At 36.3% G+C, this 25687-nt stretch overlaps 1 protein-coding gene across 1 annotated transcript in view; it reads left to right on the forward strand.

The window, feature by feature from the left end:
• The window catches only part of PIP4P2 (phosphatidylinositol-4,5-bisphosphate 4-phosphatase 2), an 84808-nt gene that overhangs the window by 15439 nt on the left and 43682 nt on the right, over positions 1-25687 (forward strand). Inside the window, exons 2-3 of the mRNA XM_079901823.1 lie at positions 7200-7348; positions 21666-21772. Of these exons, the coding sequence (XP_079757949.1) occupies positions 7200-7348; positions 21666-21772 (256 nt within the window). The remainder of the gene's footprint in view (positions 1-7199; positions 7349-21665; positions 21773-25687) is intronic.

Raw genomic sequence — 25687 nt, forward strand, 5'->3', positions numbered from 1 at the left:
AGGTCCTTATGGATCAAAATTTTCTAATATCCACTATTTCCCATTACATTAAATGTACCCACTTTGTCTTTGACTTTTAAGTGCTGCCATTTGGCCTCTGTTACTCTGGGATTCCATGATCTCTATTGGAGTCATCCTGCACTGTAATGCCTGGCCTATGTAGGAGAGCCACCACAGCAGAATGCTTGTGTTCCCCTAAATAACGTATAAATCAATGCCTTAGTTAAAGGCATATCTTCTGGGTCCTCTCAGGGGATGTAGTGGGGTGTGGGATGCAGATTTCATATGATAAACTCACTCTAACATTCCTGACTCCTTAAACCTTTGATTGCTTCTTCTGCATCATGCTAGGGATGTTTTGACATTTCAACCTCATTGAATGTAAGGCCAAGTCTCATCAAACCAACAAGTAAACTGATAGAGCCACTTCCAGATTTAAAACAAACATTGAAACCAGAACATTTGTCAAGTACACCAGGATTATTAAATTTGGCTCAACTCAGTGTTATATTCCATCCTCTTTGCTTTAACCCCCATAAGATTCATTCCCACACATATTCTCCAGGTTTCTGACAATATATATTATCAAAACATTGCAATTCTCTTGATGTATTAGTTGCTTCTTTCTGAGTCACACTTTGTACTTGTCCTCCTAAGGCTTGTTGAGATTTCATCCTAGTTTATGGGTCTTGAGGCAATAAGGGGTTTGATGATGGGTCTTAAGGAAAATGGTCATTTCCTTGTAAGACAACTACTTCAGGTGAGGTTATTACAGTTTTCCATTAAAAGGAGGCTCATATTCTCAGATAGAAGAAGAAATGTTGTGCTCCACTCACAGGGGAGGCTCAGAGTGACTCAGGAGTGTAAGATTCTCAGCTCTGTTTGGGTACAACTAGATGGCCCCATTCCAAGTTTCAGAGTTCCACTTCTTTGCAATCAGTGTCCTAAGTTTCACATGGCAGACTTGGTAAGGCTGTGGGTTTCCCTGACCTTATAATTTAGCTATCTATACAAATAAATTTTGTATTTGATTTTCAGCAATATAAGCCCTGTGACAATTATAAATAAGCAATATTTTTAGGGCTGCAATAGAAGTTCTCTGACCATGACTTGTGCTGAGAGTTTAAAGACCTGAGATTCTCATTTTACCCCATATCACAATCCACACAGTAATTATTACTGCCATAATGGTCAAGTAAAGGCGCCTCAAATATCACAATCATCTATAGGAGATAATCTGATTCACCAGGATGCCACTGCATGCCATCAATCACTACCATACTATGTCTCACTGGTAAAGGAGCTCAGCACTGCATTCAAGCCCAAGGCATGACCAACCCATTTCTCCAATCCCATTTTTGAGGGTCTGTTTCCTGGGATTACACCTGGTATGAGTTTTATAACAGTTAGGACCTGAAGATAGAAACCAAACAATATAATATAACAGAAAGAATTAATTTGGTATAAAGTTGTTAAGTAGGTAACTAAAAGGTAAAGATATTACTCTAACATCAAATAGGTATTAAATGCAGGAAGCAGCTATTACCTCTAGGGTGGTGAGAACAAAGGGAAGAGATTGGAATTATTAAAATTTAGTAATTTAGAGGAACATAACTGAAACATGACTTCTCAGAGGCACCAGCCCACTGGTGGTGATGTCTCTGAGCCCTTGAGAAAGATTTTGTACACCTGGAGAAAGGGCTACAAGTCCCTTCTTCCTCCTTCAACCTTGCAGGTTCTGTTTATCACCTCCTATTAACAAAACATAACCTGCAGCCAGCTGACAAAGAAAAAATGTGGTTTGGAGAGTTTTAGCACCAGCATGACAAAGCATAGAAGGGTGGATTTGGAGCTGAGAGTCAGTAGCCTAATAGCTGGCACATTTACCTTCCAAACTGACTTTAGCCAGATGGATCCTTATGAGGGTATAATGGTTCTAGAAGAATCCAAGAGTCTCCTGGAATAGTTTTATTTCTTTGGTTTCAGGGAGGGGAGGAACAGAAGGTGGTCTCCCCTTTCTCTGTGTTGAACTGGACTGGAGAGATTTTACACAGGAAGTAGATATCCCATAGCAGCGAAGTGCAACCTGTCCCTAACCATACTCTCCACAAAAATCCTATGGAGGAGAAAAAGCCAGAGCTTTCCTCACAGGCTGGTCCTTTATACTTTTCTTGCTCATCCTATAATCATAGTGTTCTAAATGATCTCTCTTTTTAATCTGATGTCATTTTTCAACTTTGGTACATCTTTGTCAAGGGCCAGGACTGCATATAAGACTGTATTAGTGAAGTAAGTGAATTAAACTGGAAAATATTGTCACTGCAGAGATTTATAAAGGAATAACTGAGATAACAAAGATCAGAGCTATCCAGCAAAACATTTGCAACCTTTAAAATGCTATATCTGGGTATATCTGGTAAAAAATGAAGTATGGATTATTACACCAGCATGAATTAGCAGGAAAGAGGAGCTTTTGGGCATAAAATAGATAAATTAAGTTGATGTTTATGATGGGAAAGTGTAATTTGATCACTTGTGGGTTTATAGAATAATAATGGTTCCTTTTGAGTGTTTTAAGGAAGACCATTATGTATGCCTTGTGATCTATGTTATTTTGTCTTGTCTCTTTTACGAATCTCAGTTTTACTGTGAATTTTTTTTTCCTTTTTTTGCGGTACTCGGGCCTCTCACTGTTGTGGCCTCTCCCGTTGCGGAGCACAGGCTCCGGACGCGCAGGCTCAGCGGCCATTGTTCATGAGCCCAGCCGCTCCGCGGCATGTGGGATCTACCCGGACCGGGGCACGAACCCGTGTCCCATGCATCGGCAGGCGGACTCTCAACCACTGCGCCACCAGGGAAGCCCTGTGAACTTTTTATCATGAACTAATTCTTTCTTCATATTATGTTCTAATTTTCATTTTCCCTGACTCTTCTTTCTCCTCCTCCTAATCCCCTTTAACTCAGATCTGATTCTTGTCTAAGTATTTGTGCAGAATCCCCATTAGTCCTTACATCTTTTCCCTATATTAAATCATTATTCATTAAGAGAGGCAGCTGTCATTATGGAGTGACCTCTGGGAGAAGAGTCAGCTCTTGGCTTTGCTGAAGTGCTATATAAAAGTCTACTAAGAAGTCAGAATCCCTGGTCTTCAGTTTACTCTTCCATAAAATGAAGAAATTAGACTAAATACTAGACTAAGATTGCTTGAATTTCTAACACTGTATAATTCTGGAACTTTGAGGGGGTTTTTCAGGTTTGAGGACTACTGGTCTAACAAATACTGCTCACTTGGAGAAAAAAGATTTTTCACTTAGGCAAACCCCATAGAGAAAATTATCATTGTTTAAATAACAAGTAAGACTCTTCCAAAATGAAGAACTTTTGTGACTCTTAATATCCAATGATCCCAAGTTCTGAGATTACAGTGGACTTTTTATCCAGGGCAGAAATTTAAAATAGGTATAATAGTGGTGATCTGTTGACTGTTTTAAAGTGAAAAGAGACAAAATGAACAATCTAAGTTGTTAATCATTGCAGGTTTACTGACAGTGAAATAAATTTCTGTAATTACAAGTCCTTTACAAGAGGAGATGGAGTTGTAGGTCAAGGTTTCCTTGGGATAAAAGTACAAGAAATATCTCTAAATCAGTTTAGTGCTAAAGTAATTAATGGACAGAAAATTGAAATTATATGCCTGAAAGCACTGTTTAGTGGAGCAGTTAGGCTGCAACATCTGTTATTCTATTGATCTCTTGGATTGATTGTACTTATCTGGTGGGCCAGGCCAGTGTCCCCTGTCCACTTCCCTCTCTCAGTGCATGATTTGGAGAGGGTATTCTATATATAGAAGAGAGCCTTTTTTTCAGTCATGCTGTACTCCCCTGCTAGGACCCTAGCTCCTCTCCAAGGAGAGTAGTGGTAATATACTTAGTATCATTTTCCCAGGAGAAATAGATGAGCCTGATAAATTTCAGTGATTCAGTTATTCATTCATTTATTCATCCATCATCCATTCAATAAATATTTAGTGAGCACCTATCATAGACCAAGCACTTATAACAAGTGCTGTATCAGTCCTGAACAAGCCAAACATGACCTTGGCCTCATGGAGCTTATAGTCTTTCCCATTTTAGACTTCTAATCCTCACTCATTCTTTCCCCCTCCTTCCACTTCCCAAGCCTCCAGAAGATTCTGGCATATTTTTGTCATTGAAAGCTTTTCTTTTTTTACAGGTTAAAAATTATATAGTACAAATCTTAGAGGAAAAGTTCACAGGGTCTTGTTGGTTCTGATACACTTCAAATGTATCAGAACCAAAAAAGATAAACCGTTGAAATCTTTAGGAGATTCCACTGAACAAAACTTTTGCCTGTTGGAGTGCGTGGGTTTTACCATCCTTATATGTAGCTGCAATGTGTGGCCTCTTCCCCTCACCCTCAATACCCTTGTTTTCTTTGTGAAATTATCTTGCCTTTAAATTTCTTTTCTATCACACTATGTAAGGTGGAAACCTGGAATTAATGGGAGACCTACTTTATGTTACTTTATAACTCAAGGAAAAGGCAAAAGAAGAAACTTTTATTAATAATGCTATTGCTAATAATTATTTTTAAAAAATTATTATTACACACCAGGCAGTGTGTCTTGAATTTCTAGTGAGGTGTGTATGCTTTTTCCCAGAACAATACCTTCTTTACCAAGATCTGATAAAATAATCTGCAAGTTGCACAGGCTCAAATGTATTTTGACACATTGATCCTTTAACCTGTTTTTTCTTCTTGATTAATACATTACAGGTCATTCTGCATCAACCTTAAATTCTTTCAAGGATTTAAAACTATTTTTTTGTTTGTTTTTTGAATTTTATTTATTATTTTTTATACAGCACGTTCTTATTACTTATCTGTTTTATACATATTAGTGTACATATGTCAATCCCAGTCTCCCAATTCATCCCACCCCCACCACCCTTGGTGTCCATACATTTGTTCTCTACATCTGTGTCTCTATTTCTGCCTTGCAAACTGGTTCACCTGTACCATTTTTCTAGATTCCACATATATGCGTTAATATACGGTATTTGTTTTTCTCTTTCTGACTTACTTCACTCTGTATGACAGGCTCTATGGCCGTTCCATGTCTCTATAAATGACTCAATTTCGTTCCTTTTTATGGCTGAGTAATATTCCATCATATATATGTATCACATCTTCTTTATCCATTCATCTGTTGATGGGCATTTAGGTTGCTTCCATGACCTGGCTATTGTAAATAGTGCTGCAATGAGCATTGGGGTGCATGTGTCTTTTTGAATTATGGTTTTCTCTGGGTATATGCCCAGTAGTGGGATTGCTGGGTCATATGGTAATTCTATTTTTAGTTTTTTAAGGAACCTCCATACTGTTCTCTATAGTGGCTGTATCAATTTACATTCCCACCAACAGTGCAAGAGGGTTCCCTTTTCTCCACACCCTCTCCAGCATTTATTGTTTGTAGATTTTCTGATGATGCCCATTCTAACTGGTGTGAGGTGATACCTCATTGTAGTTTTGATTTGCATTTCTCTAATAATTAGTGATGTTGAGCAGCTTTTCGTGTACCTAATTTATAGTTTTATAAATTATAAAACTATTTTTATAATTTAGACATCTATAGCTTCTTTATAAATTCAGTGTTTGACAGTGTTCTGGTATAAGACTTCCAGGGATGTGTGCATATTGTCATTTCAATGTGACCTCTTTCAGAGCCTTGGCTGCTGCAGAAATTTGGTTTATTATGAATATTTGAATGGATAACACTTGTTGTTAATTCTTTGCAAGTCTAAAAAATCTACCTGATATACCCTAAGGATGCCAGGTGGTAATATGCGGATTTTAAACATACCATAATGTGCTGTGCTCTAACTCATTTCAGACTATCATAGAGTTCAGAATCTAATCCAGTGGATAGAAAAATCTCTATTTCAAAAATAGCTCTTTTCATGATTAGTTATTGTTATTGTATTTTATAGTGTCACAGTAGCCCCTTGAACTATCAGTTCTCTTTAGTGGGGATTCAATCATGTGTTGAGGCGTAGCCTTTTCTAGATGGGCTATGACAAAATCTTACCTTGAAAGGGGCTCCTATTCCTATAATTAAGATAGCTACAAAATTAGGCTAGGCAGTCCCCTTTAGAAATCCCATTCTGGAATAGTATATCTAGATTCTTTTTCTCTAACTTTTGTAACAAATATATACTTCTGGTATATGAACACAATTCTGAAACTGAGCTTCTACCCTCTACCCAATCAGTCGACTTAAGGACTCTCAAAAAGCAGTGTGTGTGTGTGTGTGTGTGTGTGTGTGTGTGTGTGTGTGTGTATCTTTGTATTTTCAGAATTTTCAAACATACACAAAAGTAGTAAGAGCAAAATGACCTTCTGTGTCTTTATATTCATAAATATACTCTTGTTGCATCTATTAACCCATCTTTTTCTTGGAGTATTTAAATTAAATCCCAGACAATATATTTTTTACCCATAAATACTTTGATACATTTTCTAGATTTTTAATGTTAGGTGAAAGTTTGAGACAAAAATTGTTAAATTTACTTCATTCTTGTTTTTTCTCTGAAATTAGCATAATTCCATTCTAATTAGAACATGTTCCATGTTGATATGTTTAGTTTTCCTGGGTTCGTTTTTGTCTCTCCTTGACTGCCACCAAAACCCTATTTTGTTCTTGTCATACTCAGCAGTTATTATACTGCTTCTAGTATAAACAGAGCACGACAACTACACAATTTATGTATATGTATATATGTAAGTGATTTTAAAGTTTTGTCTTCATTGACTATTTCTATTTCTTGGGAGTCAGATCATTAGTGTAAGATTTTTACTTTTAGGCATAAATTATCACCTTCCTATTACAAACTCTATGAATTTGCACATAGAAATGGAGTGAATATTTCGAGTATAGGTTAATAAAAGGTGTAAACCTAGGCAGGTGTGATTTGGATTTTAGGAGCTAAGAATTATTCTATTTCACAATATAGTCCTATATGTGTTTCTGCTCTGAAACTATATTATGTTGGCCAGCTTTAAAAACATAAAGAACAGGAGAATTTTGATAGTTTTCCTTCTTTACTTCTATTGCTTATTTGCTCAAACCAGCCGTAATATCTCTGAGACTCTGATTCAGTGGCTAATATCTTTTTAGCGGAACTCCCACCTCCGTATACAGCCATTGCCAGTCCAGATGCCAGTGGTATTCCAGTAATAAACTGCCGCGTGTGCCAATCTCTCATCAATTTGGATGGCAAGCTTCACCAGCATGTGGTTAAGTGCACGGTTTGCAATGAAGCTACGGTAAGTGGAGATTTTCATTAATAAAAGCAGAAATTATTATCTGACATCTCCCTAAAAAAGTACTCCAATAATGTTACTTACAAGTAGATGTGGGCTGGATACCGAAACGGCCATTTTTTTATCCTTTCTTCCCTCTGGCTATTTCTCTTTTATCATACAAGGATGCCTCCAGGTGTTTAAAGCTAACTCCATTATGAAAATTTCATGAGGAATTTAAATGTAATGCCATTTGGCTCTTTTCTTTCTAAAATGAGACTGACCATGGACAGTCATTTACAATTATCTTCAGTGTCTATCCACATCTCAACGAAATCCATTCTGATTATCACTAAAATGAAATATACTGAACTTCACTACAAATGTGGACTTTGTACTTATTATGTGGAAAATTATTTAAACTTGTTTTACGTCTGTAGGATGTTGATATAATTTTTCTGGGCTTTCGTGATTGTGCATTTATTATTGGCATTTGTGTCGAAGTGTTTATTAACAGCTTGGTATCTTATTCCATTTATTTGATATTAATTCAGTGAAATATTCAAAAAAACTTGAAAGACATTTTTTTACTGAACTTTGGGAAGAGCAACTAAATTTTAAGTAAGATTTTTACAGTTTTAAGTAATAAACTGGTATAAAGAGTATACTGGTTAAATTAAATATATTTCTACTTTCATGGTTAGGCTTTATTTTTAAAATTTCAATCTGTCTCAAAATTTGAAATTAAATATTAATTTAATTTTTGGTATTTGTAGTTTTTCCTCTTTAGAAAAAGCCTAAAAAAAAGTCAGCCAATGATTATTGTATCTCTAAGAACCCTGAAAGATGAATACTGGGGGCTTTATAATATGTTTTATGGAAAAGTCATAAGCTAAAACCTTAAGTCATGAAGCAATATATATCATTGTAAATACTTTTTCTATAAGGGACATCTTTTAGAGAACTTTATTGTGTAAATAGATGATACCTACAAAACTAGCTATTTTCTTTTTCAGTTGAACACTTAAATAGTAAATTTAATTAATATCAACTTCCTTAGTGCTCCTTTTAGAGTTGGCAAGCAAATAAGAATTGTTAGACACAAATAACAATTTAAAAAAATAAAAGTGTCTTAAAGGCTTCCTTGGATTTGGCACTAGTGTTGAATTTTTTCACCTCTTACTTTACCCATACAAACTTTGTTCTTTAATGAGAAGAAAGAAAGGAGATTTAAAGCTTTATATTTACATGTGGAAGTAAACAGAACAGAGTAGGTCAATTATGAAAGAATCTCAAAGTCACTATGGATTTAACCAGCAGCCTCAAGCTGGTTACTTAGAAGTGATGAGTTCATATAGGGTCAATAAAATTTGGCTACAAATAAGCTAGCTACTTTTGGACATAAAGAAAATTGTGCTGAAATTTTTATATCATTACTATCCCTGTTAAGTAAAGAAATGTAAATAATTGTGAATATTCTAGAGAATATGAATAGTATTTAATCAGATTGCCTTGTATGGAATTAGTAACATTACAAGGGAAGAAAAAAATTGAAAAAAAAAAGCCTTTGAGGAATGCTGTAACATATGACCTGCTAATGTTTACAGTGTAATGTGATCTTAAATTTATGAATGAAGAGGTTAGGCAACTGGCAGCTTCTCTGGAGAAATTCTATGTTGAAAAGAACAGATATAATAGACAGATATAGTGGACCAGGGCCCAAGAGAACAGTTCTCTTATGTTCACTATCACTGTTTCCTACTCAATTTAACCGGTTATTCATTCTCCTCATGTCACCTAAAACAGGATGTCAGTGTATCTATTCTCTTGGGTAGCCACTTTTAACAGGAACTGGACATTCCTGTGGAGATTGAAAGAAATAAAACATAACAAAACAAAAAAATCAAGGTTAATAAAAGTCCTTTTTACTTCAGTAGATAGAATTAAGAAGGGAAGTAAGGTGTGTGTTGTGTGTTGTGTGTGTGTGTGTGTGTGTGTGTCTGTGTGTGTGTGTCTGTATATGAGAGAGAGGAAGAATATGGACAAACTTTAGCAACACTTGGAGGACACAGAATTTAAGGTTAAAAGGAGAAGCAATATCTATGACTAGTTAATGGAAAATTTGAGAAGTCCTGGAGAAAGAGTGGAGCTAGTTGGCTGCATACTTGATTGAGTCTGAGATTTGGAGACTAATAGACTGGGGTTTGAATCTGCCACTTAGTAGCTATATATCCTTGGGGACTTCTCTAAACTGTGGTTCTTCATGCAAAGAGGTGTAATAGTAATAATACCTACCTCTTAGGGTTGCTGTTGGGATTACAGAGGTAAAGTGCCCAGCACAGTTCCTGGAACATGTAAGCTTATTTTGCCAAGTAAGACTATTAAAACTTATGCATATGAACAATGTCATCTCCCCTGCTGCCCCCCCACCCCAGCTCCACCGTTTTACTGTAGACCAGACATGACATGGTGTGGACTGGCATTGAGGACCAGTGCTTGAAATCTTCTATTTCAATCATCTTGTTTTACAAATGAGAGAACTGAGGTCTAGAAGTATGGTGGGAATAAAATACAGGCTACCTCAGAGACATTACAAGTTCAGTTCCAGACTACTTCAATAAAGCAAATATTGCAATAAAGCAAGTCACACAAATTTTTTGGTTTCCAGTGCAATAAAAGTTATGTTTACACTATTCTGTTAGTGTGCAATAGCATTATGTCTAAAAAAAGGATATATCTTAATTAAAAAATACTTTATTGCTAAAAAATGCTAACCATCATCTGAGCCTTCAGCAAGTCATAATCCTTTTGCTGGTGAAGCATCTTGACTCCCTTTTGATGGCTGCTGACTGATCATGGAGGTGGTTGCTGAAGGTTAGGGTGTCTGTGGTAATTACTGAAAATAAGACAACAGTGAAGTTCGCTGCATCAGTCAATTCTTCCTTTCATGAACCATTTCTCTGTAACACACAATGCAGTTTGGTAGCATTTTACCCACAGTAGAACTTCTTGCAAAATTGGAGTCGATCCTTTCAAACCCTGTGGCTGCTTTATCAACTAAATTTATGTAATATTCTAAATACTTTGTTGTCGTTTTAACAATCTTCACAGCATCTTCACCAGGAATAGATTACATGTCAAGAAACCAACTTTCTTTGCTTATCCATAAAAAGCAACTCCTTATCCATTAAAGTTTTATCATAAGATTGCAGCAATTCAGTCACATCTTCAGGTTCCACTTATAATTCTAGTTCTCCTGCTATTTCCACCACTTCTGCATTTTCTTCCTCCGCTGAAATTGAACACCTCAAAGTCATCCATGAGGGTTAGAATCAACTTCTTCAAACTCCTGTTAATTTTGGTATTTTGACTTCTTCCCATGAATCATGGGAAGGCATGTTCTTAATGCCTCTAGAATGGTGAATCCTTTCCAGAAGGTTTTCAGTTTACTTCGCACAGATCTATCAGAGGGATCACTATCTATGGCAGCCTTATGAAATCTATTTCGTAAAAAATGAAACCTGAAAGTCAAAATTACTCCTTGATCCATGGGCTGCAGAATGAGTGTTGTGTTAGCAGGCGTGAAAACATTAATTTCATTGTATATCTCCATAAGAGCTCTTGGGTCACCAGATGCATTATCAATGAGCAGTAATATTTTGAAAGGAATTTTTTTTTCTCAGTGGTAGGTCTCAACAGTGGCCTTAAAATGCTCAATAAACCATATTGTAAACAGATGTGCTGTCATCCAGACTTTGTTTCTCTATTTATAGTGTAGTGGCAGAGTAGTTTAGCATAATTCTTTAAGGGCCCTAGGATTTTCAGAATGGTAAATGAGCATTAGCTTCAACTTAAAGTCACCAGCTGCATCAGCCTGACAAGAGAGTCAGCCTGTCCTTTGAAGCTTTGAAGCCAGACATTGACTTCTCCTCTTTAATTATGAAGGTCCTAGATGGCATTTTCTTCCACTAAAAGGCTTTTCATCTACATTGAAAATATTTAGTGTAGCCACTTTTCTTAATTAGCTTAGCTAGATTTTCTGAATAACTTGCTGCAGCTTCAACATCCGAACTTGCATTTTTTTTTTATTGAAGTATAGTTGATTTACAATGTTGTGTTAGTTTCAGGTGTACAGCAAAGTGATTCATATGTATACACACACACACACACACACGCATATATATATATTCCTTTTCAGATTCATTTACCTTATAGGTTATTACAAAATATTGAATATAGTTCCCTGTGCTATATAGTTGGTCCTTGTTGGTTATCTATTTTATGATTAGTATGTATGTGTATGTTAATCCCAAACTCCTAATTTATCCCTCATCCCCGCTTCTACTTTGGAAACCATAAGTTTGTTTTCTATGTCTGTGGGTCTAATTATATTTTGCATATAAGTTCTTTTTTTTTAGATTCCACATATAAGCAATATTATATGCTATGGGTCTGTGTCTGACTTATTCACTTTAGTATGATAATCTCTAGGGCCATCCATGTTGCTGCAACCGGCATTATTTCATTCTTTTTAATGGCTGAGTAACATTCCATTCCAATATACCACATCTTCTTTATCCATTCATGTGTCATCTGATGGACAATTAGATTACTTCCATGTCTTGGCTGTTGTAAATAGTGCTGAAATGAACATTGGGGTGCATGTATCTTTCCAAATTATGGTTTTCTCTGGATATATGCCCAGGGGTGGGATTGCAGGATCATGTGGTAGCTCTACTTTTAGTTTTAAGGGAATCTCCATACTGTTCTCCATAGTGGGTGCACCAATTTACATTCCCATTAACAGTGTAGGAGGGTTTTTTCTCTACACCCTCTCCAGGATTTGTTATTTGTAGTCTTTTTTTTTTTTTTTTTTTTTTTTTTGCGGTACGCAGGCCTCTCACTGTTGTGGCCTCTCCCGTTGCGGAGCAACAGGCTCCGGACGCGCAGGCTCAGCAGCCATGGCTCATGGGCACAGCCACTCCACGGCATGTGGGATCTTCCTGGACTGGGGCACGAACTCGTGTCCCCTGCATCGGCAGGTGGACTCTCAACCACTGCACCATCAGGGAAGCCCTATTTGTAGTCTTTTTGATGATGGCCATTCTGACATGTGTGGGGTGATATCTCATTGTAATTTTGACTTGCATTTCTCTAATAATTAGTGATGTTGAGCATCTTTTCATGTGCCTCTTGGCCATCTGTATGTCTTTTGTGGAGAAATGTCTATTTAGGTCTTCTGCCCATTTCTTGATTGGGTTGTTTGTTTTTTGATATTGAGCTGCATGAGTTGTTTGTAAATTTTGGAGACAAATCCCTTGTCTGTTGCATCATTTGCAAATATTTTCTCCCATTCTGTGGGTTGTCTTTTAATTTTGTCTATGATTTCCTTTGCTGTGCAAAAGCTTTTAAGTTTAATTAGGTCCCATTTGTTTATTTTTGTTTTTATTTCCATTATTCTAAGAGTCGGCTCAGAAAAGATATTGCTGCAATTTATGTCAGAGTGTTCTGCCTATGTTTTCCTCTAAGAGTTTTATAGTATCTGTTGTTACATTGAGGTCTTTAATCCATTTTGAGTTTATTTTTCTGTATGGTGTTAAAGAATGTCCTAATTTCATTTTTTTTTACATGTAGCCGTCCAGTTTTCCAAGCACCATTTATTGAAGAGAAGTCTTTCCTCTGTTGTATAGTCTTGCCTCCTTTGTTATAGATTAATTGACCATAGGTGCATGGGTTTATTTCTGGGCTTTCTATCCTGTTCCATTGATCTAAATTTCTGTTTCTGTGCCAGTACCATACTGTCTTGATTACCATAGCTTTGTAGTATACTCTGAATTCAGGAAGCCTGATTCCTCCAGCTCTATTTTTCTTTCTCAGGATTTGTTTGACTATGTGGGGTCTTTTATGTTTCCATACAAATTTAAAAATTTTTTGTTCTAGTTTTGTGAAAAATGCCAGTGGTAGTTTGATGGGGATTGCATTGAATCTGTAGATTGCCTTGGGTAGTATAGTCATTTTGAAAATATAAATTCTTCTAATCCAAGAACATGGTATATCTTTCCATCTGTTTGTGTCATCTTTGATTTCTTTCTTTAGTATCTTAGAGTTTTCAGAGTACAGGTCTTTTGCCTCCTTAGATAGGTTTAGGCCTAGGTATTTTATTCCTTTTGATGCAATGGTAAATGGGATTGTTTCCTTAATTTCTCTTTCTGATTTTTCATTGTTAGTGTATAAAAATTCAACAGATTTCTGTGTTTTAATTCTGTATCCTGCAACTTCACCGAATTCATTAACGAGCTCTGATAGTTTTCTGGTAGCATATCTAGGATTTTCTTTGTATAGTATCATGTCATCTGCAGTAACAGTTTTACTTCTTCCTTTCCAGCTTGGATTCCTTTTCTTTCTTTTTCTTCTCTGATTGCCACAGCTAGGACTTCCAAAACTATATTGAAAAAAAAAACTGATGAGAGTGGACATCCTTGTCTTGTTCCTGATCTTAGAGGAAATGCTTTCAGCTTTCACCATTGAATATGATGTTAGCTGTAGGTTTGTCATATATGGCCTTTATTATGTTGAGGTATGTTTCCTCTATGCCCACTTTCTGGAGAGTTTTTATCATAACTGGGTGTTGAATTTTGTCTAAAGCTTTTTCTGCATCTATTGAGATGATCATATGGTTTTTAATCTTCAATTTGTTCATGTGGTATATCACAGTGATTGATTTGTGGGTATTCAAAATCCCTGCATCCCTGGGATAAATCCGACTTGATCATGGGGTGTGATCCTTTTAATGTATTGTTGGATTCATTTTGCTAATATTTTGTTAAGAATTTTTGTGTCTAAGTTCATCAGTGATATTGGCAGGTAATTTTCTTTTTTTGTGGTATCTTTGTCTGGTTTTGGTATCAGGGTGATGGTGGCCTCATAGAATGTTTGGAAGTGTTCTTTCCTCTGCAGTTTTTTGGAACAGTTTCAGAAGGATAGTGTTAACTTTTCTGTAAATGTTTTATATAATTTGCCTGTGAAGCCATCTGGTCCTGGACTTTTGTCTGTTGGGAGTTTTTAAATCACAGATTCAATTTCAGTAGTTGTAATTGGTCTGTTTATATTTTCTATTTCTTCCAGGTTCAGTCTTGGAAGATTGCACCTTTCTAAGAATGTGTCTATTTCTTCTAAGTTTCCATTTTCTTGGCATATAATTGCTTGTACTAGTCTCTTATGGTCCTTTGTATTTCTGTGGTGTCCATTGTAACTTCTGTTTTTCATTTCTAATTTTATTGATTTGGCCTCTCTCCCCTCTTTTTTCTTGATGAGTCTGGCTAAAGGTTTATCAATTTTATTTATCTTTTCAAAGAATCAGATTTTAGTTTCATTGATCTTTTCTATTGTTTTCTTCATCTCTATTCATTTACTTCTGCTCTGATCTCTTTGATTTCTTTCCTGTACTAACTATGGGTTTTGTTTGTTCTTTCTCTAGTTGCTTTAAGTGTAAGGTTAGGTTGTTTGTTTGAGATTTTTCCTGAGATAACCTTATATCTCTATAAACTTCCCTCTTAGAACTGCTTTTGCTGCATCCCATATATTTTAGATCATTGCATCTTCGTTTTCATTTATCTCTAGATATTTTTTGATTTCTTCTTTTTTTCTTGGTTGTTTAGTAGCCTATTGTTTAGCCTCCATGTATTTGTGGTTTCTACAGTATTTTTCTTGTAGTTGATTTCTAATCTCATAGTGTTGTGGTTGGAAAAGAGGCTTGATATGATTTCAGTTTTCTTAACTTTACCAAGTCTTACTTTGTGGCCCAGCATTTGACCTATCCTGGGGAATGTTCCATGTGCACTTGAAAAGAATGTATTCTGCTGTTTTGGGATGGAATGCTCTATAGATATCAATTAAGTGCATCTGATCTACTGTGTCATTTAAGGCCTGTGTTTCCTTATTGACTTTCTTTCTGGATGATCCATTGAGGAAACTGGGATGTTAAAGTCTCCCACTATTATTGTGTTACTGTCAATTTCTCCTTTTATGGCTGTTAGCATATGCCTTATATATTGAGGTGCTCCTGTGTTAGGTGAATATATATTTTAAATGGTTATATCTTCTTCTTACAATGATCTCTTGATCATTATGTAGTGTCCTTCTTTGTCTCTTGTAGCAGTATTTATTTTAAAGTCTAACTTTGTCTGATGTGAGTATTGCTACTCCATCTTTCTTTTGATTTCCATTTGCATGGAATACCTTTTGCCATCTCCTCACTTTCAGTCTGTATTTGTCCCTAGATCTGAAGTGGGTCTCTGTTGTATCTTGTTTTTTATCCATTCAGGCAGTGTATGTCTTTTGGTTGGAGCATTTAATCTGTTTACATTTGAGGTAATTATCAATACATATGTTCTTATTGCCATTTTGTTCATTGTTCTGGTTTTGTTTTTGTTAAGTCTTTTTTCTTCCTTTCCTCTTTTGTTCTCTTCTCTTGTGATTTGATGACTAACTTTAGTGTTTGTTGGATTTCTTTTTCTTTTTGGTGTGTATATCTATTATAGATGTTTGATTTGTGGTTACTATGAGGTTTTGACATAGCAGTCTCTCTATATATACATGATTGTTTTAAGTTGCTGGTCTCTTAATTTTAAATGCATTACAAATATCCTGCATTTGTACTCTCCTCTTATGATTACTTGTCTTGATATCATATTTGTGTGTGGATAATTTTCTACCTTTACTTTATGTTTGCCTTTACCAGTGAGCTTTCCCATTTCATAATTTTCTTGTTTGTAGTTGTGGGCTTTTCTTTTCTGCTTAGGGAAGTTCCTTTAACTTTTGTTGTAAAATTGTTTTCGGTGGTGCTGAATTCTTTTTACTTGCTTGTCTGTAAAGCTTTTGATTTCTCTGTCAAATCTGAATGAGACCCTTGCTGGGTAGAGTGTTCTTGGTTGTAGGTTTTTCCCCTCTCATCACTTAAATATATCATGCCACTCCCTTCTGGCCTATAGTGTTTTCACTGAAAAATCAGCTGATAGTCTTTTGGGGATTCCCTTGTATGTTATTTATTGCTTTTCCCTTGTTGCTTTTAATATTTTCTCTTAATCTGTAACTTTTATCAGTTCAGTTATTATGTGTCTTGGCATGTTCCTCCTTGGGTTAATCCTGTATGGGACTCTCTGTGGTTTTATGGACTTGGGTTCCTGTTTCCTTTCCAATGTTAGGGAAGTTTTCAGCTATTAACTCGTCAAATATTTTCTCAGGCCCATTGTCTCTGTCTTCTCCTTCTGGGACCTCAATATTGCAAGTGTTGGTACATTTGATGTTGTCCCAGAGATCTCTTAAACTGTCTTTGTTTCTTTTCATTCTCTTTTCTTTATTCTGTTCCACAGCAGTGATTTCCAACATTCTGTCTTCCAGCTCACTTGTCTGTTCTTCTGCCTCATTTATTCTGCTATTGATTCTAGTGTGTTTTTCATTTTTGTTTTCTTCAACTCTGTTTGGTTGTTCTTTATATTTTCTAACTCTTTGTTAAAAAGTTATTGTAAGTTCTTGCTTGAGCATCCATTCTTTTCCTGAGTTCTTGGATCATCTTTACTATCATTCCTCTGAACTCTTTCTTGGGTAGTTTGCCTATCTCTACTTCACTTAGTTGTTCTTCTGGGGTTTTATCTTTTTCCTTCGTCTGGAACATATTCCTCTGTCTTCTCATTTTGTCTAAAATTCTATTTGTATTTTTATGTATATAGAAGGTTAGTTATGTTTCTCAACCTTGGAGAAGTGGCCATCTGTAGGGGATTTCCTGTGTGTCCCAGTAGTACAGTCCCCTCTCATCACCGAGGGCCAGGGACCAGCTGGTCCCAGGGTAGATTCTGACCTGTGTTTGTAGACTCAGTTCCACTGGCTGCTGGACTGTGGTTTCTTGCTTCTGGTGTCTGCCTCCTTGTGGGTGAGGCTGGTCTAAAGGTTTATGCAGGCTTCCTGGTGGGTGGAGCCAGTGCCTACCCACTGGTGGGTGGAGCTGGGTCTTGGCTTTCTGATGGGCAGGGCTGTATCAAGGGGTGTGTCTAGAGGCAGCTGTGTGCTCAGGAACCCTTTAGGCAGCCTGTCTGTTGATGGATGAAGCTGTGTTCCCACCCTGTTGGTTGTTTGGCCTGAGACATCCCAGCACTGGCGCCTACAGCCTGTTGGGTGGGACCAGGTCTCGATGCCAAAATGTTGGCCTCTAGGAGAGCTCACACCAATGAATGTCCCCTGGTAACACTGTCACCAGTGTTGCTGTCCCCAGAGTGAGCCACAGCCACCCTCCCGCCTCCCCAGAATACCCTTCAAGACCAGCAGGTGGGTCTGCCCCAGGCTCCTATGAAGTCATTGCTTTTACCCTGGCTACCAGTGCTCACAGGACCTTGTGTGCACGCTCTAAGAGTGGAGTCTCTGTTTCTGAGTCTCCAAAGTCTCTGCAGGAGTTCTATGGAGCTTCTGCAATCAGGCCTTTCTGGCCTTCAAAGCCAAATGGTCTGAGGGCTCCTCCTGCAATGCCAGACCCCGAGGCTGCAGAGCCTGATGTGGGGCTCAGAACTCTCACTCCTATGGGAGAACTTCTGCGATATAATTGTTCTCCAGTTTGTGGGCCACGCACCTGGGGGGGTATGGAATTCGATTATATCAGGAGTGCACCCCTTCTACTGTCTTATTGTGGTTCTTCTTATGTCTTTGGTTGTAAAATATCTTTTTTAGTAGGTTCCACTCTTCTTAATCGATGGTTGTTCAGCAGTTAGTCGTGAGAAGAAGTAAGCTGAAGGCCCTTCTACTCTGCCATCTTGGACAGGAATTGAAAAATTCTGCAGTTTTGCATGACACATACTGTTGGTTATGCAGTTAAGCACACAAGCCCTGGAGTCAGACTGCTGGGGTTCAGATTCAGCTTCTTTCCTTTAACCTCTATGTGATTGACAGCTAATTTCTCTATCTTCATGGAATTTATACCTCTTCTTTCACCCTTAGTCTAGCTTCAGGGACCTTGTGCAGAGGACTTGCACCTAATGAGTTGGATTAATTTGGATTAGAGTTTCCAGGTCAGAGCTGATCCTGATATCTGGAATTTGTGAGCTGGGCCATTGGCAGTTCACCTTGCAATTTTATTTTTTGGAGATGGCTCCTTTCTTTAAACTTCATAAACTAACCTTTGCTAGCTTGGAACTTTTCTTCTACAGTTTTATCACCTCTTAGCCTTCATAGAATTGAATAGAGTTAGGGTCTTGCTCTGGATTAGGCTTTGGCTTAAGGGAATGTTGTATCTGGTTTGATCATCTATCCAGACTACTAAAACTTACTCCATATCTGCAATAAGACCGTTTTGCTTTCTTATCATTTGTATGTTCACTGGAGTAGCGCTTTTAGTTTCCTTTGGGAACTTTTCCTTTGCATTTACAACTTGGCTGTTTTGTGCAAGAGGCTTAGCTTTTGGCCTGTCTCAGCTTTGGACATGCCTTCCTCACTAAGTTTAATCATTTCCACCTTTTGATTTAAAGTGAGAGATGTGTGAATCTTCCTTTCACTTCAATGCTTAGAGGCCATTGTAGGGTTATTAACTGGCCTAATTTCAATATTGTTGTGTCTCAGGGAATAGGGAGGCCCAAGGAGAGGGAGAGAGAAGGGGTCACTAGGTGGAGCAGTTGGAACACATACAACATTCATCGATTAAGTTTGCTGTCTTATATGGGCAAAATTTGTGGCACTCCAAAATAATCACAGTACTAACATCAAAGATCACTGATCACAGATCAACATAACAAATATTATAATAATGAAAAACATTCCAGAATTGTGAGAATTACTAAAATTGTGACACAGAGACACAAGGTGAGCAAATGCTATTTGAAAAATGATGTTGATAGACTTCCTTAATGCAAGATTGCCACAAACCTTCAATTTGTAAAATAGCACAGTATCTGCAAAGCACAATAAAGCACAGCACAGTAAAGTGAGGTATGTCTGTATAAAAATAAATCTTGTCATTTGCCCAACACACATTTACTTAATGGTAAAATATGTATACAGAGAAATTAAGACAAATTCTGCTTCTTGATACTTTAGATTATATAGGAACACATTCTGGATGTTTGTGAATTTTAGATTGTCATATTCTATCTATAATATAGTTTAATAAATTGCAGATGGCTTATTGCTAACTTATATATATTTCTACCAAGGTTATTTACTTAAAATTCTTAAATCTTAAAAAAAATATGTTGCAGACTTACAGAAAGTTAGAAAAATAGTAGTACATAGTATAGAGAATTCCCATGTGGGCCGCTCACCCACATTCCACAAACATTGACACTTTTCCAAAGTAGCTTTCTCTCTCTAAATAAATAAATATTTTTTTCAAAACCTTTTAAGGTAATTGTGGACATGGTGCTCTTCTACCCCTAAACATTTTAGTGTAAATTTACTAAAATTTAGTGTAAATTTTCCTAAAAAAAAAGGACATTCACTTATACAATCACAGTACAGTTATCAAATTCAGGAAATTAACATTGATACAATACTGTTATTTAATCTTTTGACTTAATTCGTGTTTGCCCAATTGTTCCATTAAAAAAAAAATCTGGTCCAGGAGTCAATTTAGAATTACATGTTGCATTTGATTATCATGTTTCTTTAATCTCCCTTAATCTGAAATTTAGTCTTTGTCTTCTATTGCCTTGACAGTTTTGAAGAGCACAGTTAAGATATTTTGTAGAATGTTCCTCATTTGGGTTTGTCTGATGTTATCTTGTGATTAAATTCAGGTTATACATTTTGGCAAGCATGCCACAGGAGTGGTGTTCCATTCCTCTCAGTGCATCAGCGCTTATTTGCTTTAACAAGCTTAAGTCCTAGTAATGAGAGGAGTGTTTTCTTTGGTGTTATTTATTCTAACTTTTAAATTTACTGTAAAGTTAAAGGAAAAAGGAAATGCTAGCATTAGGAGCTATAATAAGTGTTTTTTAAGCTAAAAGATGCCATAAAATTAATCACTTGTATTCTAGTGAGTAAAGTTTAAGAAAAATTCAAATTTGTGATATACTCCTCTTTCCGTATTATTCTCTTTGAGCTTGCTTTTCTCAGACATGTGCAAGAATCCTCAGTGAATGTTTGCCCCTGGCCAGGCAGATAAATGACCTTGTCCTGTGAACTTTAAATGGAAAACAACTCCAGGCCAATACAAACTAATTTTGAAATATGCCCTTCTAATTAAATCTCTACAGTTCCCCAAATTTTATAGAGTGTTTACCAACATTTGGGCTATTTAAAATCACCTATGATTCATCATTAATTATTAGAGAAATGCAAATCTAAACTACAATGAGGTATCACCTCACACTGGTCAGGATGGCCATCATTAAAAAGTCTACAAATAATAAATGCTAGAGAGAGTGTGGAGGAAAAGGAACCCTCCTACACTGTTGGTGGGAATGTAAATTGGTGCAGCCACTATGGAAAACAGTATGGAGGTTCCCCAAAAAACTAAAAACAGAGTTGCTATATGATCCAGCAATCCTACTCTTGGGCATATACCCAGACAAGACTTTAGTTCGAAAAGGTACATGCACCTCTATGTTCATAGCAGCACTATTTACAATAGCCAAGACATGGAAACAACCTAAGTGTCCATTGACAGATGAAAGGATAAAGAAGATGTGTTATTTTATATATATATATATATATATATATATATATATATATATATGTATGTATATACAATGGAATATTGCTCAGCTATTGAAAAGAATGAAATAATGCCATTTGTAGCAATATGGATGCAACTAGAGATTATCATACTAAGTGAAGTAAGTCAGAAAGAGAAAGACAAATACCATATGACATCATTTATATATGGAATCTAAAATATGATACTATCTATGAAACAGAAACAGACTCACAGACATAGAGAACAGACTTGTGGCTGCCAAGGGGCAGAGGGATTGGGGAGGGAAGGATTGGGAGGTTGGGACTAGCAGATGCAAACTATTATATATAGGATGGATAAAAAACAAGGTCCTATTTTATAGCACAGGGAACTATATTGAATATCCTGTGATAAACCATAATGGAAAAGAATATGAAAAAGAATATGTATATGTATAACCAAGTCATTTTGCTGTACAGCAGAAATTAACACGGCATTGTAAATCAACTATACTTCAATAAAATTTAAAAAATCACTTACGATGCACTTTTCCTCAATGTGTACTTTGGTAGCACTATGGGGAGCCTTAGATTTTAAGAATAATTTCCATTTTATATACAAACAAGTTTTGGCAATTTGTACTTTGGTTAATTTGCTGTGTTTATATTTTCTTCTCTTATTATATAGCCAATCAAAAACCCCCCAACAGGGAAGAAGTATGTTAGATGCCCTTGTAATTGTCTCCTCATTTGTAAGGACACATCACGGCGAATAGGATGTCCAAGACCCAACTGGTAAGACATGAAGATTCATTCATTCATTCATTTGTTCATTCAACAAGTACTTATTAAAGATTCATTATGTGGCAGGTTTGTTCTAAACAGTCTTTCTCCTCAAAGTAATTATATGACCTACAGCATTTTTTTCTTTGTTAAAGGAATAATACTGCTTAGTTTGAAATTAATGGTTACAGTTATTTGCTTTTTTTTTTATTTGCTGTTATTTTTATTTCCAGCTTATAGGTGACAAATCTGAAGCTCTGAGAGAGAAAATAAATAGTTCAAATCAGTGCTTGTCACAGTTTTTAAACTTTTGGCTGTGATGCCAAGTGTAAAATACATTTTATTTTACAACCCAAAATTCACATGTGTTCATCTCCATACATACATACACACACTCATATATTTGAAACAAAAGTTTCACAAAGAAAATTTACTTTTGCTATGTGCAGTGCACACAGATTTTTTCATATTTTACTTACTCTGTTTCTGTCCATTTATCTTTTTTCTTTCTTTCTTTTTTTTTTTTAAACATCTTTATTGGAGTATAATTGCTTTACAATGGTGTGTTAGTTTCTGCTTTATAACAAAGTGAATCAGCTATACATATACATATATCCCCATATCTCTTCCCTCTTGCGTCTGCCTCCCTCCCACCCTCCCTATCCCACCCCTCTAGGTGGTCACAAAGCACCGAGCTGATCTCCCTGTGCTATGCGGCTGCTTGCCACTTGCTATCTATTTTACATCTGGTAGTGTATATAGGTCCATGCCACTCTCTCACTTTGTCCCAGCTTACCCTTCACCCTCCAGGTGTCCTCAAGTCCATTCTCTAGTAGGTCTGTGTCTATTCCCATCTTGCCCCTAGGTTCTTCATGACTATATATATATATATATATATATTTTTTAGATTCCATATATATGTGTTAGCATACAGTATTTGTTTTTCTCTTTCTGACTTACTTCACTCTGTATGACAGACTCTAGGTCCATCCACCTCACTACAAATAACTCAATTTTGTTTCTTTTTATGGCTAATATTCCATTGTATATATGTGCCACATCTTCTTTACCCATTCATCTGTTGATGGACACTTAGGTTGCTTCCATGTCCTGGCTATTGAAAATACAGCTGCAATGTATATTGTGGTACATGTCTCTTTTTGAATTATGGTTTACTCAGGATATATGTCCAGTAGGGGGACTGCTGGGTCATATGGTAGTTCTATTTGTAGTTTTTTAAGGAACCTCCATACTGTTCTCCATAGTGACTGTATCAATTTACATTCCCACCAACAGTGCAAGAGGGTTCCCTTTTCTCCACACCCACTCCAGCATTTATTCTTTGGAGATTTTTTTGATGATGGCCATTCTGACTGGTGTGAGATGATATCTGATTGTAGTTTTCATTTGTATTTCTCTAATGATTAATGATGTTGAGCATTCTTTCACGTGTTTGTTGGCAATCTGTATGTCTTCTTTGGAGAAATGTCTGCTTAGGTCTTCTGCCCAGTTTTGGATTGGGTTGTTTGTTTTTTTGATATTGAGCTGCATGAGCTGCTCTAAAATTTTGGAGATTAATCCTTGTCAGTTGCTTCATTTGCAAATATTTTCTCCCATTCTGAGGGCTGTCTTGTTTATTGTTTCCTGTGCTGTGCAAAAGCTTTTAAGTTTCATTAGGTCCCATTTGTTTATTTTTGTTTTTATTTCCATTTCTCTAGGAGGTGGATCAAAAAGGATCTTGCTGTGATTTATGTCATAGAGTGTTCTGCCTATGTTTTCCTCTAAGAGTTTCATAGTTTCTGGGCTTACATGTAGGTCTTTAATCCATTTTGAGTTTATTTTTGTGTATGGTGTTAGGGAGTGTTCTAATTTCATTCTTTTACATGTAGCTGTCCAATATTCCCAACACCACTTATTGAATAGGCTGTCTTTTCTCCGTTGTATATTCTTGCCTCCTTTATCAAAGATAAGGTGACCATATGTGCATGGGTTTATCTCTGGGCTTTCTATCCTGTTCCATTGATCTATATTTCTGTTTTTGTGCCAGTACCATACTGTCTTGATTACTGTAGCTTTGTAGTATAGTCTGAAGTCAGGGAGCCTGATTCCTCCAGCTCCGTTTTTTTTTCTCAAGATTGCTTTGGCTATTCGGGGTCTTTTGTGTTTCCATACAAATTGTGAATTTTTTTCTTCCAGTTCTGTGCAAAATGCCAGTGGTTGTTTGATAGGGATTGCATTGAATCTGTAGATTGCTTTGGGTAGTATAGTCATTTTCACAATGTTAATTATTCCAATCCAAGAACATGATACATCTCTCCGTCTATTTGTATCATCTTTAATTTCTTTCATCAGTGTCATATAATTTTCTTCATACAGGCCTTTTGTCTCCTTAGGTAGGTTTATTCCAAGGTATTTTATTCTTTTTGTTGCAGTGGTAAATGGGAGTGTTTTCTTAATTTCACTTTCAGATTTTTCATCATTAGAGTATAGGAATGCAAGAAATTTCTGTGCATTAATTTTGTATCCTGCTACTTTACCAAATTCATTGATTAGCTGTAGTAGTTTTCTGGTAGCATCTTTAGGATTCTCTATGTATAGTATCATGTCATCTGCAAACAGTGACAGCTTTATTTCTTCTTTTCCGATTTGGATTCCTTTTATTATTTTTTTCTTCTCTGATTGCTGTGGCTAAAACTTCCAAAACTAAGTTGAATAATAAAGGTGAGAGTGGGCAACCTTGTCTTGTTCCTGACCTTATGGAAATGGTTTCAGTGTTTCGCCATTGAGGACGATGTTGGCTGTCGGTTTGTCATATATGGCCTTTATTATGTTGAGGTAAGTTCCCTCTATGCCTACTTTCTGGGTGGTTTTCATCATAAATGGGTGTTGAATTTTGTCAAAAGCTTTCTCTGTATCTATTGAAATGATCATATGGTTTTTACCCTTCAATTTGTTAATATGGTGTATCACATTGATTGATTTGCATATTTTGAAGAATCCTTGAATTCCTGGCATAAACCCTACTTAATATGGTGCATGATCCTTTTAATGTGTTGCTGGATTCTGTTTGTTAGTATTTTGTTGAGGATTTTTGCATCTATGTTCATCAGTGATATTGGCCTGTAGTTTCCTTTCTTTGTGACATCTTTGTCTGGTTTCGGTGTCAGGGTGATGGTGGCCTCGTAGAATGAGTTTGGGAGTGTTCCTCCCTCTGATATATTTTGGAAGAGTTTGAGAAAGGCAGGTGTTAACTGTTCTCTAAATCTTTGATAGAATTCACCTGTGAAGTCATCTGGTCCTGGGCTTTTGTTTATTGGAAGATTTTTAATCACAGTTTTAATTCAGTGCTTGTGATTGGTCTGTTCATATTTTCTATTTCTTCCTGGTTCAGCCTCAGAAGGTTGTGCATTTCTAAGAATTTGTCCATTTCTTCCAGGTTGTCCATTTTATTGGCATATAGTTGCTTGTAGTAATCTCTCATGATCCTTTGTACTTCTACTGTGTCAGTTGTTACTTCTCCTTTTTGATTTCTAGTTCTGTTGGTTTGAGTATTCTCCTTTTTTTTCTTGATGAGTCTGGCTAATGGTTTATCAATTTTGCTTATCTTGTCAAAGAACCAGCTTTTAGTTTTATTGATCTTTGCTATCATTTCCTTCATTTCTTTTTCATTTATTTCTGATCTGATCTTTATGACTTCTTTCCTTCTGCTAACTTTTGGGTGTTTTTGTTCATCTTTCTCTAATTGTTCTAGGCGTAAGGTTAGTTTGTTTATTTGAGATGTTTCTTGTTTCTTAAGGTAGGATTGCATTGCTATAAACTTCCCTCTTAGAACTGCTTTTGCTCCATCCCATAGGTTTTGGCTTGTCATGTTTTCATTGTCATTTCTTTCTAGCTATTTTTGATTTCCTATTTGTTTCCTTCAGTGAT

Source organism: Stenella coeruleoalba, assembly GCF_951394435.1.
Source record: "Stenella coeruleoalba genome assembly, chromosome: 17".
Classification (NCBI taxonomy): domain Eukaryota; kingdom Metazoa; phylum Chordata; class Mammalia; order Artiodactyla; family Delphinidae; genus Stenella; species Stenella coeruleoalba.